The sequence below is a fragment of the Schistocerca americana genome, chromosome 2 (assembly GCF_021461395.2).
Source record: "Schistocerca americana isolate TAMUIC-IGC-003095 chromosome 2, iqSchAmer2.1, whole genome shotgun sequence".
Lineage (NCBI taxonomy): Eukaryota > Metazoa > Arthropoda > Insecta > Orthoptera > Acrididae > Schistocerca > Schistocerca americana.
The window spans coordinates 434,971,198-434,990,294 of record NC_060120.1 but is presented as its reverse complement, the minus strand read 5'-3'; the positions used below and the strand labels follow the sequence as shown (position 1 = coordinate 434,990,294).

The 19,097-nt window shown below is 42.8% G+C and overlaps 1 protein-coding gene across 5 annotated transcripts in view; it reads right to left on the bottom strand.

The window, feature by feature from the left end:
- LOC124595355 (serine/threonine-protein phosphatase 6 regulatory ankyrin repeat subunit A-like) overlaps positions 1-19,097 on the bottom strand; it is a 195,438-nt gene that overhangs the window by 118,792 nt on the left and 57,549 nt on the right. For 3 of the 5 annotated variants that reach the window (XM_047134074.1, XM_047134070.1, XM_047134073.1), the window contains exons 3-4: positions 12,236-12,475; positions 11,891-12,154 (exon numbers count right to left, since the gene is read on the bottom strand). In XM_047134074.1, the coding sequence (XP_046990030.1) occupies positions 11,891-12,154; positions 12,236-12,475 (504 nt within the window). The remainder of the gene's footprint in view (positions 1-11,890; positions 12,155-12,235; positions 12,476-19,097) is intronic. The other 2 variants (XM_047134071.1, XM_047134072.1) reach the window with 2 other exon arrangements.

Genomic DNA, 19,097 nt, shown 5'->3' with positions numbered 1-19,097 from the left:
AGGGGGCCAAGTTTTTCTCAACCACAGCCCTTAGAATTCATCATCTTACACAAGTGTAGTCATGACGTCATTCTTGGATGGGACTTTTTGAAAGCTTCTCAGGCAATTATAGACTGTGGCCACTCAAAGATTATGCTAAACGAGATGAGATACTGTGGACAGGAAGATGCACATCCGAGTGTGTGGAGACTATGTGTGCTGGATGAAGTGACCGTTCCTGAAGTCAGCGCAAGAAAGGTAACTGTCATGTGTCATGCCATGCATCAACCCATGGATCTTGTAGTGGAATGTAAGAGAAGCATACCACTGAAGAATAACTTGGTTATCCCAACCTCTGTTGTCTCGTTTAAGAACATATTCGGTGAATTGTGGATAGTTAACTGTCACCGAGAACCACAGATCCTTCCAAGATGCATGTGCATTGCAAATGCTGAGCTGTTAATTGCAGAACAGCTGAATGTCATAGAAACCTCCCATGTCGAGTCTGTGGGTGAAATTAGCGCTACCACTATGAGACAAGATCTTCTAGCTCGACTATCACCAGATCTCACTAAGGAACAACAGAACAAGCTACTTGCCATTCCTCAAGAATTATCTGAATGCTTCAATCCACAAGTGAAGGGCAAATAAGACAAATCGACGGTGAAGCACTGGATTAGCACTGGAGACCATCAACCAATAAGCTAGAGAGAATACCGTGTGTCAGCAACAGAACGTCGAATAATTCACGACGAGGTAGAGAAAATGATGAAGAATGACATCATACAGCCTTCTCAGAGCCCATGGTCGTCATCAGTGGTTCTCATCAGGACGAAAGATGGCAGTTGGCGCTTTTGTGTTTATTACAGGACAAGACAACTAAAAAGGATGTTTACCCTCTTCCACGAATTGACAATACACTAGGTTGTCTGAAGGGGGCTAAGTTTTTCTCAACCATGGACATGTACTTGGGATACTGGCAGATCGAAGTAGATGAGGCTGATGGTGAGAAAACTGTATTCATCACCCCTGAGGGCCTGTTTGAGTTTAAGGTAATGCCGTTTGGTTTGTGTAATACACCAGCAACTTTTGAACGGATGATGGATAATATTCTATAATACCTGAAGTGGATGATGTGTCTTTGTTATTTAGATGACAGTATAGTGTTCTCAAAGACATTTGATGACTGAGGGCCATTCTTAAGTGTCTCCAACAAGGCGGACTGAAACTTAATCCAAGAAAGTGTCTCTTTGGAGCAAAAGAAATCAAAATACCTGGACATCTTATGTCAAACGAAGGTGTGTGTGGCCAGACCAAGAAAAGGTGAGATCTATAACGGAATTTCCTATTCCTAAAAGTATTAGAGATATGAGAAGCTTCCTCAGATTATGTTCTTATTGCCATTGTTTTATCAAAGACTTTTGTATCAAAGTCAGGCCACTCCAAGAGTTGTAAAAGCCAATGCTAAATTTATCTGGGGTGGTACTCAACAAGATTCTTTCGATGTGCTGCGAAAAGCTCTGACGACTGACCCTGTACTTGGTCTGTATGATGAGAAAGCACCTACAAAACTACACACAGATGCCAGTGGGTATGGGATCGGTGCCGTTCTGGTGCAAATTTCAGATGGATATGAGAAGATTACAGCCTATGCTTCTAAGACACTTACAAAAGCCGAGAGAAACTACTCAACTACAGAAAGAGAATGTCTTGCTGTGATCTGCGCCATGTGCAGATTTTGCCAGTATCTCTATGGAAGGCCAATCACAGTTGTTACAAACCGTCATTCACTTTGTTGGCTGACAGGTCTTAAGGATCCAACAGGATGACTTCCCAGGTGGTCACTACGTCTTCAACAGTATGACATTACCATAGTGTAGAAAAGTGGAAGAAACCATAAAGATGCCGACTGTCTCTCAAGAAACCCTGAGCAAGACCATCAAGACTTTGATGAAGATAGTGAATGTCTCACAGCACTCCAGGATCTCTCTGCTGAGCAGAAGAAGGCCGCCAAGATACCTCAAATTATGCTTGCCTTAAATTGGTCAGAGGATGTGAAAGGACAATTTAAGATAGTTAATGGATTACTTTGCAAGAAAAACTTTGATCCGTTTGGAAAGAGGTGGCTACCAGTGATTCCTAAATACATGAGCTTAGATGTTCTCCAGAAATTCCATGACACATCTGAGGCCGGAAATTTAGGATTTATTAAGACATACAATGGAATCCGCAAGAGATTTTTCTGGCCAGGTTTATTTAGGAGTCTTCATCACTATGTGTCGCACTGTCGAGAGTGCCAGAGGAGAAAAACAGTTCCTCAGAAACCACCTGGCCGACTCATACCAATTCCACCATCCGAAACGCCATTCCAGTGTGCTGGGATTAACCTCCTTGGACGATTTCCAACATATGCTAGTGGCAATAGATGGATTATTGTTTTCACTGATTATCTGACATGCTATGCCATTACAAAAGCCGTGGAAACAGCCGAAGCATTCGAGGTAGCCAAATTCATCATAGAAGACACTGTCTTAAGACACAGTGCCCAAGGTCGTTAATTACGGATCGAGGGAAAGTTTTTCAATCGAATCTTGTGACAGAGATAAATTGTCGGTGCAACATCACTCATTACATGATGATTGCCTACCATCTGCAAACTAACGGGCTTACTGAATGCCTTAATAAGACCTCGGTCGACATGCTATCAATGTTCATCAATGTTGAGCAGAGAAACTGGGATGAGGTGCTACCTTTCATGACATTTGCCTACAACACCGCCAAACAAGACACCACAGGATTTACACCATTTTTCCTGGTTCATGGGCGTGAGGCAACAACAATGATGGACACTGTGTTTCGGTTACATTCTGATGACGTGGACAACGACTACATCGGCCAGGTGTTAACCAGAGCTGAGGAAGCTCAGCAGTTACCTCGACTCCACACACTGCAGGATCAAGAAAATGATCACCAAAGGTATGACGTGAGCCACCGCCCTGTTGTCTACCAACCTGGTGACCTCGTCTGGATCTTCACTTCTGTTCTGCTTTCTCTGAGAAGGTCAGGTGCTACTTTGGACCTTATAAGGTTGTAAGACAGTTGTCTGACGTCACTTACGAAGTTGAAGATTTCGACCCTGGCACAAGACGACAAAAGATCAGAGATATGGTCCATGTCCTTCGAATGAAGCCTTATAAGGATCCTGCAACCCAGGGTAAATTCGAAGCTCCAGTGACAGGCAACAAACGGAAAGGTGACGAAGAGCGTAGCGACAAAGGAAGTTCTAATAAGATCACCGTCAGTGCGAACTTCAGTCATTGAGAGTCAGAGTACGCAGGACCGATGACTCGTTCCTGGACTAGGAGGACGTAACACCGAGACTCTGTTCTCTTAAGAAGGGTGCAATGTTACAGAAGAAGCTGAGTAGCACAGTCACTGTGGTGTAGTGGTTATGATACTAGTCTGTTGCAAGGAGGGTCACGAGTTCAAAACTCACCTGAACTGTAAAATTTTAATTTCTATATTCAGTTTGAGTACATTCTAGAAGTATCCACAAATGTCAAGAATCAATGTACTGGAATGTTCTGTAACTGTATATATAGTGTATATGTTCTGGCTGGAGGCAGTTTGCTCTGCGCTCTTGTATGTGCAAGTGCTGAATAAACCTTCATTAAGTGAAGTTAGTGTTCATCATTCATCTAATTACACCTTCTTCTAAGTGACAAGGTTAATCACAGTTCAGAAATTGTAGTGCAATGTTCGATTATCTTTCAAAAGTTTTATTGTTGCCATAATTTACTAAGTATTTATTTAAAACAAACACAAATCTGACTCATGTTCATGTACCAAACTACATGGAATGTAAGATCCTTAATATCAACCCTATAATTTTTATTTTATTAGAGGTTCAGTTGACTCCCAATAACAACAGGGTTGCTAACACATGGAATGAGTTAACCTTTTAAAAAAGAATTACAATCTATACATAAAAATCAATTATTGCATGTATGAAAGATCAATACTTGTGAATGGCTTGACTGATTTCTTTTCGGTGAGTTCGTAATTTTCAAAGCAAAGTTTTTATGAAAGAAAATTTTTGGAAAATCCACTGAAAAAGTCAGAAATTTGGATGGTATATTTGTTTGAAAATCTAAAGGAAAGAAATGTTATGGTCGGTTTGACAGTTCTGCTGTTACACGTTTTCATAACATAAAAAATTCAACATCACATGCTGATATTTTGCAAAAAAGAATACAACTGAAAGTGATATTTCAGTGTGTTTTCATTGGTGATCATATCTTTGGTGCATTGATAGCAAAGACTGAAATGATGTCAGTTCATGGTAATTGGTGTGTTGTAAACATTTAATTGATTTCAGTTCGTGTTGATTTCTTTGGAAAGAAATGGCACCATTGGGGCACTGAAATATTGGGTGGCATATGGGCAACACAGGCCAACTACATGATCGCTAAGTCCACGAGACTGACAAAGAGCATATACTGTGCTTGAAGGAAAATCAAATTCTGTCAAGTCCACCAAATATGTTTGCAAGTACGTCACAAAAGGATGCAATGTGACTGGGTTTTGTATTGCAGCTCCTGATTCCAATGATGAAGTTTTGCAATATTAAATGTAAATTTATGTCAGCAGCAATGAGGAAGTTTGGAGAATCTTTTCATTCTCCATACATGGACATTATCACACTGTGGTCCATTTAACTGTGCATCTGGAGGAGGAACAAAGAGTTTACTTCACGGCAGCACATGCAGTCAGAGACCTGAATGACGATCAGTGACAATGCTGACAAGCATCGATTTGCAGTAACACTGCTTTACTTGGAGATGTCAAGATGTTTCACATGGGATGCAACACCAAAAAAATTCAAATGATGCAAACATGGGAAGCCTGTTACTGGACACATGAATGTATATTCAACTGATGTGCTGGGGTGTATTTACACAAAATGATTCTAATGGCTCTGAGCACTATGGGACTTAACATCTGAGGTCATCTGTCCCCTAGAACTTAGAACTACTTAAACCTAACTAACCTAAGGACATCACACACATCCATGCCTCAGGCAGGATTCAGACCTGTGACCGTTGCAGTCGCGCAGTTCAAGACTGAAGAGCCTAGAACCGCTCGGCCACATCGGCCAGCCCACATTTACACAGTTCATCCAAGTACCAACAAATGTTTTTACCCTTGTTTGTCATTGGTTAATTTTTGTGGACCAACTTCATTTGGATTTTTGTGAACTGTCAATGGTGAGTTGCACACAGTAACTGGGAAGCCTGTCAGTTTTTTCATTTGCTCGAGGACGACATTCATTGGGATTATATACTCACTGACGCTGTTACTTTGTCTACTGCGCATCAAATTCAAGCACTTTTTGCCATCAACAATTCAACATGTTTTCCATCGAATCCACTCTATTTGTGGAATAAGCACAAAGACAATATGCCCGAAGACATTCTGCATCAAGTGCACACAAGAATAGTGAATCCCAAGCTTGAATTCTGCAAAGAGATCTCCAATGACATGCTGATTTCTACAGAGGATTTGTGCCTGATGCTGTCTGGCAAGATGCTGCATGAATTAACAATGCTAGTGCCGAACCGCCCCATGCAAAATGCATTCAATCTAGAAACTCAACGAGAATGGCAATATGATTGAGATGCTTTAAGCCAATCAGTGCGAACATAGGTCCTACTTTTGAATCAGCAGCAGAAAAATGCATATGACAGGCTGATGCAGTAGTCAATGACACATACAAAGGAATTTTCTTCCTCGATGTATCTGGTGGAACTGATAAAACGTTCCTAATTTCACTGATTTTAGCTCTGATATGTGCACAAAGTCAAATACCACAGGCTGTAGCATCATCTGGGATCAATGACACATTGTTAGGAGGAGGACGAACAGCTCATTCTGCGTTCAAACTACCACTGAATTAGCAAATAACATATGGACCAACAGGCAACATTGCCAAAAATTCAGCAATGGCAAAATTACTACAGAATGGCAAATAGTAATTTGGGGTGACTGTACTACGACACACAAATGAGCACTGGGGGCACTCAATCGAACACTGTGAGATCTCTGAAATAATCTGGACCTTTCAGGAGGTACAATGATTTTGCTGGCTGGCAGTTTTTCACCAATTTTCTGAATTTCAACAGCTTCTGATGAAATAAACACTTGCTTGAAGTCAATGACTGTGTGTTAATGATGAATATGAGAGTTGCGTTACAAAATTATGAGTGGACGGAAGTGTTTTCCAGCAATTATTAGACAATGGAAATGGAAAATTCTGGCTGAAGCTTCCACTGGCCTCACTTCATTTCCACCTATTTTTTGTCAATTCACAACTTTGAAAGAAGAACTTATCATGAAATTGTTCCTGAATATTGCTGCAAATTAGAAAAACCATGCTTGATTGAGTGAACGAGCAATTTTGGCATTGAAAAAAAGGATGTAGACCATTTGAACATAGAAGTTCAAAGTCAAATTGCTGGCCAATTATATTCATTTAATTTGATCAATTCCATTACTGATCCAGATGAAGTCATCAACTATCCAACTGAATTCCTAAATTATTGAATTTGCAAGGAATGCCACTGCACAATTTTCTGCTCAAGGTCAGCTCAGTGATAATCATTTTACACAATCTGAACCAACCAAAGCTGTGCAATGGAACAAGACTCACTGTTAAGAAGCTGATGAACAACATAACTGAAGAAATAATAATCCTGGCAGAGTTCAAAGATGAGGGCATTCTGATTCCAAGAATATCACTAATTCCAAATGACTTGCTGCTTCATGTTTGCCTTGAATTTGTAATGATGGTTAATAAATTGTACGCTCAATCATTGAAAATGTGTGGAATAAACCTTGAATTGCTGTGTTTTTCACATGAGCAGTTATACGTAGTGTGCTGGAGAGTCACTAAACCACTAGCACTATTCACTTTCTCTCTGGGCAGAAAGATGAAAACTATTGTTCACCAGCAAGCGTTGCAATGAACGCATTAAGAGCACCAAGAAATCATCGTCAAAACAATGAATTTCGAATTATCTCATGTCAATAATTTCATGATCTTACTGCAATTGTTTTGTTTCAATTCACGCAAATTCAAGGAAAGATGGATAACGGGAGGAGGGTGGAGGAGAAGAGCAACAGAGAGAGGGAGAAGAAGGAGATTAGGATGAATATTCAATTCCCATCAATTGCGAAGCAATGCAGGCTTTGCTAAAACAATGAGAGATTTTTAATTTCATCCATGTGAAATGTGTGGTCTTAAGTTTTCCCTGTCAATCAACTGTCTGTGTCATTCTTGGTAGCCTATCTGTGTGCAGTCATTGATGAAACAATATTTCAATAGTGTGCCTTGCTGTCATCTTCAGGTGATACCAGCAGAATGAGTGTCCTTGTTACAACATCCTCCCCACAAATACCTAAGACTCCTTTCAAACCAGCTGACTATTGACAAATAAAGGTCCCTTTCATCACTCAACACCTCTCGTAACAATTTGTCATCGACTACCCATCAGCTTCGAATATTTTTGGCCTGGATGCATTCCAACTGTTTGGCTTTTCAATTCGGATGAAGCTAAGGTTGTTTCCATGGCTGTTTCTTTTCAGTACTTGGAAGATCTGTGCTCAGCTTTTGCATCGTTGTTTGCAACGGATCTTGGATGTGCTTTGCAATTTCAGGCGCACATCACACTTTGGCCGGATATGCAGCCTCGCTTTTTCCGAGCCAGATCCCTTCCCGTGGCCTTACGGCCAGCAGTCAAGTGGGAACTTGATCGGCTCCAGGCTGCTGGCGTTCTGGAGCCTGTGACATACAGTGCCTGGGTGACACCATTGGTGGTCATATGGAATCCCAGTGGGGCATTTCAGCTGGTTTTGGACTTCGGTGCTACTATCAATGCTCAGTCCCTCATAGACACTTACCCCATTCCCGACAGGAAGACCTTCTCACCAAGCTTGCTGGGGGAGAGTACTTTTCAAAGATCAACCTGACTGAGGCATATCGCCAGTCACCCTTGGATACCGATTCCCAGAACATCTTGGTCATCAACACGCCTTTCGGATTATACAAGTACAAGCGCCTTCCGTTTGGTGTCTCTGCAGCACTGACCATTTTCCAGCAGTTCCTGGAGCAGCTTATGCAGCCTATCCCCGCCTGTGTGAATTATGTGGATGACATCTTGGTCACTGGGCATTACCGCCAGGAACATTTGCAAAACCTCAGCACCTTATTTCATGCTCTGCAATCTGCAGGCTTTGCTGTTGGCTAGACAAGTGCTGCTTTTTTCAATCAGAAGTTGAATACTTAGGCCACTGTCTTACAAAGATGACATTCGCCCTTTGGGTCGTAATGTCATGGCCTTTGAGGCCCTTCCTCGTCCCAAGGACTTATCTGAACTCCAGGTGTTTTTGGGGCAAGGTTACTTATTACTTACAGTTCTTACCCCAGGCTGCCTCCATTGCTCAACCTTCAATCACATGCATTGCAAAGTGGTACCTTTTGATTGGACTCCTGTCTGTGACAAGGCTTTTCTCTGTTTAAAGGCAATACTGAAGTCCGCCCCTTGCCTTACTCCCTTCCCTCTGGACCGCCCCTTGGTTTGGCGGCTGATGCGTTGGCATACGGCATTGGGACCATCCTTGTGCATCGGAATGCCGATGGCTCAGAACAGCCCGTTGTTCATGCATCTAAGACGTTGACCCAGGCACAACAGAACTACTCCCAGATTGAAAAGGAGGCCCTGGTGATAGTGTTTGACGTCCCATAATTTCACACCAGTCTTTGGGGTAAAGTTTACCCTCCTGACAGACCATAAACCCTTGGTTACGCCTTTCAGAGCCCACTCCCTAGCGGATGGTTCAACGTCTCCAGTGCTGGGCATTATTTTCACGGAATTACGCTTACACCGTCCGGTATAACCCACTGCCCACCATGCTAACACAGATGCTTTGTCATGTCTCCCAGCAAGTCCCAATCCTGCGTATGACCAACAGGAGGTCCTCTACTTTCAGACTGATTCCGCCCGCTGGGATGCACTGGATGGTCTGCCTCTTATGTCTGCTTACATTGCCAAGGCTACATGCCGAGATCCTATCTTGCAGCAGGTTCTACGCTACGTGGTCCATGGGTGGCCCTCCTATATTACTTGTCGGATGCAGACTGACTTCAGCCCCTGGCGCCAACTGTCCCACAGGCTCTCCGTGGTCAATGATGTCCTCCTGTTGGCCACGGAGTTGGTTGCCCATCGAGCAGTCATTCCTCCAGATTTGCGGCATCAAGTGCTCAGTTTGTTAAACCGTGGGCACTAGGATATGTCCCGCATCAACGTTTTGGCTCACCTGCATGTGTATTGGCCTGGCATTGATGGCGATATTGACCGCCTGGTCTGCGGGTGCACTGTGTGTGCGTGTCACCAGGAAAGCCCCCCTCAGTCATTTGTAACCTGGCCTGTGCCTCGTAGGACCTGGGATTGCATCCATCTCAATTTTGCAGGCGCGTTTTTCGGGTCCATGTGGTTACTTATCGTTGATGCCTACTCCAAATACCCATATGACGTCCACACGATGTCCACCACCACGGAGGCGACACTCATGGCCCTGGCCCAGGTTCTCGCCATTGAGGGCCTGCCTCACACATTGGTCTCCGATAATGGCCCCCAATTTACGGCATCCTCCTTCCATGACTTCTGTCAGGCCAACCGTATCAAACATGACCGTAGCCCGCCTCTCCACCCTTCCTCCAATGGCATGGCAGAGAGGCTTGTCCGCACATTTAAACAACAATTGGCAAAGGCGGTTGAAATGCCATCATAACCAGCTCCACCCACTTACCCCACAGGACTCCCGCTGCCACCTCCTCCTCCACTACCTCCTTCGGGTACAGACGTGGTCCTCGAGTCGCCACCACTGCCCCAGTTGCTGCCTCCCTGCGAGCCTGCCACCGGCCCTCCCAGCCCCCAGGTGGATCTGTGGCTCCCTCTGCCGCCCTGGTCTCTGGGTCGGCCATCATGGGCACCTCAAATGTCCCTTCCTCCCTGCCAATGGCAGTTGACGAGCCCAGGTCTTCTCCCATCCGCCAACCACGGCACAGTCCGGGGCATTTCCACCTCTACGCACAAGTTTCAGGGAGGAGGGATCTGGTACTGAGCGCAGCGGGTTTCGAATCTGCGCCAGATGGCATGGACCTTGATTACCACTAGAGATCTCTGCAGCCATCGCACTGTAAGCCATGGCTGCGTGCACTCCTGGCCCAAGTATAATGTGAGGGTGCCACTGTGGAGCACGTGGTCCCAGTGGCCAATAGCGATGTAACCTATCATGTATTTAAGTGCCTGCACCTCACTCAGTGAGGCCGTCTGATATTCGTGTGAGTCTCTCAATATCTCGCTTACAGACATCGTGTTTACTTTGCTTGTTTCTGTGTGCAAGTGGACGTTGTTGATTTTGTGAGGTTTTCGCTCGTGACCCCATTGCTTCTTGTGTGTTGCTGTTCTTGGTGTCTTGCTCGGTCATCTGTTGTTGTGTGTGTCCATCCATTCCTGTTCGTCCCTCTTGTTGGTTCGTGGGACACTCCCATTTGGTACCGCCGCACTTTTGTTCACGGCCACCCCATGACCGGAACGGTCGCAGTTACAACATAAGACCTGTCCCAAAAAATGATATATCACCTCCTCTTCCATTCCCGTTACAGAATTATACATGGATATTAGCACAAATAAACTATCCACTTAGATTAAAGCAACCACAAAACTGTGGTCAAAGGCCAACTTGAGCACGCAATTGCAAAGAATGCTGTGCAACATAAGGTAATTGACTTCAATGGCTGATGCCATTTGGGATCTCCACCATAGCTCCTACTTTCCTGAACAGTGCAGATGGAAAATCTTCCAGCAACATATCCTTCATGCCCATAGCCTCACGGGCTCTATATCCACTCATGCCAGTCCTCTTCGTGCCACTCCCTTCCTCTCCTATCCTCTCCGGGTCACATTTCACCCCTGTCCTTGACAGCAGCCTCTCACTCCTCACAGGTTTTCTACTCTACCGTAGTTCATTCAATAGAACATTTTCTTAACTATATACCTCCTCCCTGTCTCTAGATTCAAGTACTCAGATTTTTTCTTCCATTTGATAAATACTGGCTATCCTAATTAATGTATTACATTGTTTTTCACTTAAATCAGTTTAATCATAGACAGAGTATAATGCAAATATAAATTAAAACCAAGCTTGCAAACTGGCAGCCTAAATTCATTAAGAAAATGTATCATTTTGTACACTACTTGGAATGTTCCATATAGCATTAAGATATCAGGGAAATGATACTTTCATTATTAAAATAAATAAATGACACAGATTTCTCACACATATAGATGGAAATGGTAAGAGTATCTACGATTGCCTGGAATAAAAAAAGAAAAAAAATGTTGCCCTAATTCCATTTGAAAGTTTTAATGCATAACTTTTATCAATGCTGGCAGAACATCCCTGTCCTTGTTTTGGTCTAAAGAAAGTAAAACAGAAGATACTCTATAGTCCAAAAAATTTCCCCGGTTCTGGAATTTAAGTAACAGGCATAGCTCATTAAAAGCATTAAGAACTAAATAGCAGTCTCTAGTTTCCAAATATGAGATGTGACAAACAAGGATAGAGAGTAATAAGAATAAAAAGAAAGTTTTTTATACGTAATACAACATGATGAAAGAGTTTTCTTCTGAATGTAATTCTATCAGTTTTTTTTTACAATAACAAGTATCAATTAATGAAAGAAGTGCCGCCATGCCTTGAATTTTTTTTTTACTTGGTTTAACTAGATGGATAAATTCATTTAAACTGTAACATAAATCAATTACAAAGTATTACAATGACCTCATACCAGCAGCAGTAAGTAGTAAAACAGCATCTTCATGACCTTGCTCTGCAGCATAATGCAGAGCACAGCGACTGTAGTAATCCTGGTGATTTACATCACAACTATGTGGTATGTCATACATTGTGCTAGTTCTGTCAAGTATACCAGCATACCACATGTAAAGTCTACTCCAATGTTCCTCATCTTTATCAGGAGGCCCTGGAGCAGTTGCTGACATCTCTGGATCCCATTCTAGTGCATCCATGCCTTCAGGAGTGCGAACCTCTGCTGAAGGAAATGCAGATGAGGATGAGGATGAGGCAGTAGAAGCTGATGATGGATCATCACCATGAACCATTACAAAATAACCTTGATTACTGGTGCTAGTTTGTGCAGCAGCTGTATGATTCTGATTTACTGGTGTCCCACCCAATTCTGGATCACGTTTCCACTTCTTTGCACGACGTTTTCTATTATCACGCTCTCGGCTGTAAATAGCTGGTGCATTACTGAAATCTAGTAATTTCTGGAGCACTGCTGTATTACCGAGCTCTGCAGCCAGTCCCAGAGATGTACGTCCTTGTCCACAGATGACATTCATGTTTGCACCTGGAACCACATTAGCTTTTTAGAGCAAGATAAAGACAATAACAGTAAATATCTGATTAGCTCACAGCAGCAGGATTTTACCTTTATATACACATTTCTGACAAGGACTTCTTATTACTACATTTCGTACACAAAATTTTACACAGGACAAATGCCAACAAATGATATACTAACAGGGAAAGGATCTGTTCCAGGAAGGTAGTATTAAAGTCATCACTAAACTTTTTTAAGAACTGTATTATGCTATAAATATCAATTCTGGTGTAGGATCAGACCGCCATTGGGTCCAAACACCACCTCAGCAATGCATGTCCATAGTTTGAATAACAGTTATCGTATGTACATTGTTCCATCCTCAGTTGGACATAAAGTATAGATACACCTAATGTCAATGAGGGAACAATGTACATCTAATAACTGTTATCACTGTTATTCCAATTATGCAAACACATAGCCGAGATGGTTTTTGAGCCTGATAATAAAGCTGTACAAAATCACCTCCATAAAAGTCATCTTTTTCATTCCTATGCATTTAAATATTAAATCAAAGCACAACATTCAACAGTTCTCTCTTATAAGTTTCTTGAGTGGTTCCTCAGAACTGATATCAAGACAGTGACACACACACACACACACACACACACACACACACACACACACACACACTACTACTACTACTACGACTACCACCACTACTCCTCCAGTCTTTGTAAAGGTCCAAAATTTTCAAGAACAAATCTTACATTCAAACTCAACCACATTGGTGGTCTATTGTACATGATTTAGAGCCTCATAAGAATGTTAAGTGTAGATGAGTGTGTTGTGTAATTCTCATATGTATTTGTTTTATATGTTGAAGTAGTGGAAGCACTATAATATAGTCTTGGTGGGAATGTGATTAGGGCAAAGCAGAACACACGACCACATGGAATAAATAACCATGCAGATGTCAATATCAGCATCAGCAGGTGGTTGCACTTAATAACTTGATTGTTAAAGGCTGAGAGGAATGCTGTTCATTTGATTGGGAAATGGCTCCAAATGAAATTAACTTAGGGCTTGTGGCCAGTACGGTTTGAGCTTGAGAGATCTGCAGTTTAGTTTTGGCTTGAGGGTCAATCTTTCAGAAATAGTAGTGGGTAGTTGGGAGTTGTTTGGAGTCTGAAAATGTAACTTTCATTTTCCATATTTCAAAGTTTAGTCCATATTTTACGATTGAAACTGCATAAATCCATATTTTCAACACTACATTACATAAAATCGATCTTTTTAAAGCGTATCAGCATTAAAAAATCTTCACTTCAAAGTGCGATTCCTGGCCTAGGAATGGGCGCTCCGAAAACACAAATAACACCATCTGAACCAGCCAAGTCTTTCAGATAGCCTGCAAGCCCGTTAGTGTTGATTCCAAGGAATTGTGAGAAAAGGGAAAGAAATAAAATCCTGTGAAGTATTGAAATTACGTTTTCCGAGTGGTAGGAAGGGGGTAGCATTTTTTGACATGTTGTCCACTGCTGTCAACATACCCTTCCCTATGGGTCATCTCCTGCAATGAAAAATACGGGTTGCTATGATTTTGCATTTGGTGTGTATTACACCATATGTCGCTGCTTCTGAAATTTAGCTAACATACTGTATTTTTCTTTAGACTTGGGAGGCAGTCTCTGTCTCCGTTCTCGAGAAAATGGATCCTATATAGCGTGTTCACTCTCGATCTCATGCCCGCGAAAATGAAATATTCACAACGTTCCTCATATTTCCTAAACTGCTCGAGCCATCGAAACGAGATTTTGGTACACGATAACACATAAGTAGGAGAGTATTTTGTCAAATCATAAACACAGGGAACTTTCTTATTTATGATGATATATCAGAAGTTATAGTTTCTACTTTTTTTTTTTTTTTTTTTTTTTTTTTTTTTTCTCCTCGCTCCAATGAATGTAATATTTTAAGAATTATCAACACTAGTGAATCAGGAGCTTTCTGTTATGAAAGTAAACAAGAAATTTCTTCTTATGTTACTGCAAACGGACACAATGAGGTTTTTCGTAAGATATTGAACTCTCTCGGTGACAGTTACTTGTTTAATGAGATACTCTGTTTCAGAATCCTGTCAGAATAGCTGCTGCAAAATGAGTTTCTGCAAATTAATACTTCTGTTTTAGTAAAATGAGTACATTTGAACCTGTCAACAACAGAAATGTGGCCATTACTCATAAATTGTGATGTTTCTTCGAATGAGAAAAGGTTAACAATTCACACAGAAATAAATAGGCAATTCTGTAGGAATTTTCATTGAATCCCTATAACCCATCGTATTTTTAACACTGAAAAACTGGAATAGAAACTTACCAAATTATTTTGTTCCTTTTCTTCATTTGACCAGTATTAAAATAATGACAAGCGTTCCCTTCACACAGGATGACACGCACATGCCAGATGCTGGTTACTCACCCGCGGCTTGCCAAACGGACAATGTGTGATTCACGGAAAAAAAAAAAAAAAAAAAAAATAATATATATATATATATATATATATATATATATATATATATATATATATATTATTTTTTTTTTTTTTTTTTTTTTCCGTGAATCACACATTGTCCGTTTGGCAAGCCGCGGGTGAGTAACCAGCATCTGGCATGTGCGTGTCATCCTGTGTGAAGGGAACGCTTGTCATTATTTTAATACTGGTCAAATGAAGAAAAGGAACAAAATAATTTGGTAAGTTTCTATTCCAGTTTTTCAGTGTTAAAAATTTCCAGGAGTGTGTGTGTGTGTGTGTGTGTGTGTATATATATATATATATATATACACACACACACTCCTGGAAATTGAAATAAGAACACCGTGAATTCATTGTCCCAGGAAGGGGAAACTTTATTGACACATTCCTGGGGTCAGATACATCACATGATCACACTGACAGAACCACAGGCACATAGACACAGGCAACAGAGCATGCACAATGTCGGCACTAGTACAGTGTATATCCACCTTTCGCAGCAATGCAGGCTGCTATTCTCCCATGGAGACGATCGTAGAGATGCTGGATGTAGTTCTGTGGAACGGCTTGCCATGCCATTTCCACCTGGCGCCTCAGTTGGACCAGCGTTCGTGCTGGACGTGCATCCAGTCCCAAACATGCTCAATGGGGGACAGATCCGGAGATCTTGCTGGCCAGGGTAGTTGACTTACACCTTCTAGAGCACGTTGGGTGGCACGGGATACATGCGGACGTGCATTGTCCTGTTGGAACAGCAAGTTCCCTTGCCGGTCTAGGAATGGTAGAACGATGGGTTCGATGACGGTTTGGATGTACCGTGCACTATTCAGTGTCCCCTCGATGATCACCAGTGGTGTACGGCCAGTGTAGGAGATCGCTCCCCACACCATGATGCCGGGTGTTGGCCCTGTGTGCCTCGGTCGTATGCAGTCCTGATTGTGGCGCTCACCTGCACGGCGCCAAACACGCATATGATCATCATTGGCACCAAGGCAGAAGCGACTCTCATCGCTGAAGACGACACGTCTCCATTCGTCCCTCCATTCACGCCTGTCGCGACACCACTGGAGGCGGGCTGCACGATGTTGGGGCGTGAGCGGAAGACGGCCTAACGGTGTGCGGGACCGTAGCCCAGCTTCATGGAGACGGTTGCGAACGGTCCTCGCCGATACCCCAGGAGCAACAGTGTCCCTAATTTGCTGGGAAGTGGCGGTGCGGTCCCCTACGGCACTGCGTAGGATCCTACGGTCTTGGCGTGCATCCGTGCGTTGCTGCGGTCTGGTCCCAGGTCGACGGGCACGTGCACCTTCCGCCGACCACTGGCGACAACATCGATGTACTGTGGAGACCTCGCGCCCCACGTGTTGAGCAATTCGGCGGTACGTCCACCCGGCCTCCCGCATGCCCACTATACGCCCTCGCTCAAAGTCCGTCAACTGCACATACGGTTCACGTCCACGCTGTCGCGGCATGCTACCAGTGTTAAAGACTGCGATGGAGCTCCGTATGCCACGGCAAACTGGCTGACACTGACGGCGGCGGTGCACAAATGCTGCGCAGCTAGCGCCATTCGATGGCCAACACCGCGGTTCCTGGTGTGTCCGCTGTGCCGTGCGTGTGATCATTGCTTGTACAGCCCTCTCACAGTGTCCGGAGCAAGTATGGTGGGTCTGACACACCGGTGTCAATGTGTTCTTTTTTCCATTTCCAGGAGTGTGTGTGTGTGTGTGTGTGTGTGTGTGTGTGTGTGTGTGTGTGTATATATATATATATATATATATATATATATATATATATATATATATTTTTTTTTTTTTTTTTTTTTTTATTCGTCTTTCCCTCTCCTTCCTTCTTTCCTGATGAGGCAACAGTTTGTTGCGAAAGCTTGAATTTTGTGTGTATGTTTGTGTTTGTTTGTGTGTCTATCGACGTGCCAGCGCTTTCGTTTGGTAAGTCACATCATCTTTGTTTTTAGGTATATTTTTCCCATGTGGAATGTTTTATATATATCATCACACTCTTTCAGGATACTGAAACTTCCGGAATAAGGCCACGTCTTCATTGGTGTAGCATGTTGTATAATTAATTTATTAATGCTGATAGTGTGTATGCAATTGCTGAAATGTTTTTTCTCATCACGACGAGTCAATTCAGACATTCGTAAGGGCTTCTCAACTGTTCTAACTTGCAGTGGAAATGTGATGTCCACATGTATGTATAATGTCTCTTATTACATCCATATCCAAGTAATGACAATGAAACTTATGTACTTCAGATCTTGGATGCTGTTTGGTAGGGGAACGAAGGGGTCGTACCTGTAGAAATTACCCCATTTCGACTTTTTGTAACAGATCATAGAGATATGCTATCATAACAGGCAGCAAGTAGGCAACCTCGTTTATTTTCCTGCCTTCCTTCTAGATCATATGATTTATAATATTCATTACTTCCTTGTTCACTATCCTCACGATGAATCTATCGTCTGTCTCTTCTTACGATCTGAAAACATTGTGGAGGCAGAAGCGATAATCTCAAGAGGCTCACTAGTTATTGAACTGTGCACTGTTCTTAAAAAAACTACACTGATAGATGTAACTGAAAACTATTACATACTAACGAAAAGAAGTGGAGCACTTACATGCTTCACCGTTTACCACTGCTCAGTGACAATAAAATTCAGTATACTGTAAGACCATATCCTCCTCAGGGGACACCGCCTTAACGTAGCACTGTCCGTGCGGGCGAGGAGGTTTGCGTGTTCCGGATCTGGAGGGTTATGCCAGCGGTAGCGTAGCTACCAGCAGGGTCACCCATGCCGGACAGGCCAAAGGGGAGGAGCCAGACAAAGTGTGTCCCACAACGATCTATTGCTCCCCTTTCCTATCCCAAACCTGTCCTCACCATTTCCTTTTCCTGTCATTCCCTGGTATATGTACAAAAGGGCAGAAAGACCTCTATAGGCGTGGAGAAGCCAATCTTTCTACGGGAGAAAACCCCGAATGAAAAATCCTGGTCCTCCAGGTTGGGGGTTGGCGACGGGCTACCAACCCGTCCTGGAAAAAATAATCACCGGTACTAGCATCACAGAAGAGCCTCGGATAGGACTGATCTCTGTAAAACGACCTAAGCAAGAACAAGGACTACGGAAGGAAATACAACTAGGGACCTGGAATGTCAGAAGCCTATACCAACCTGGGGCAGCAAAATGTGTAGTAAGGGAGGCAGATAAGTATCAAATTGATCTATTGGCCCTGCAAGAAACAAGGTGGACAGAAACCGGAGCTACAGAAGTGGAAAACTATGTTATATTCCATGGAGCCTCAGAAACAAACCACTCACTAGGAACTGGTTTTGCAGCGAAGAAATCACTCTGTACCACTCTCATAGATTTTAAATCAATCAACCCCAGAATCTCACTCCTAACCATAGACACGGGAAAACACAAACTCACATATATAAATTGTCATGCCCCAACCGAAGAAAGCGATGACATCAAAAAAGATATTTTCTACGAGGAATTAGAAACGGTTTTAGACAATGTACCAAGTGAACATTACAAAATTATCCTTGGAGATTTTAATGCGAAAATAGGGAAAGAAGCAGCCTTCATGGGGACCATCGGAAAGCACAGTTTACATGATGTGAGCAGTGATAACGGCACTAGGCTGGTTAGCTTTGTGACTGCAAAAGGCTTGTTTATAAGTAGTACTGATTTCGACAGGAAGAGAATATATAAAGGAACCTGGGTGTCTCCAGATGGGAAAACAGTGAACCAAATTGACCACCTAATTGTAGAGAAGAGAATAAAGAAGTGGATACAAAATGTTAGAACGGCAAGAGGTGCGGAATGTGGATCAGACCACTTCCTTGTCAGAGGAAGAATGAAAACTTTCAAGATAGCACTAACAAACCATTTTGAGGCTTTGAATGAAGAGGAAGGAGATACTGTGGTAGATCAGAACTGGAAGACGATTGCAGAGACCATTAAAGAAACAGCCCAAGAAGTAATCCCAAAGCGAACTAGGGGAAAAAGAGTGTGGTTCAATGAGGAGTGTGAAGGAGCTATCAGGGAGAGACAACGGGCCAAACTACTGTGGATACAAAGCAATATGCA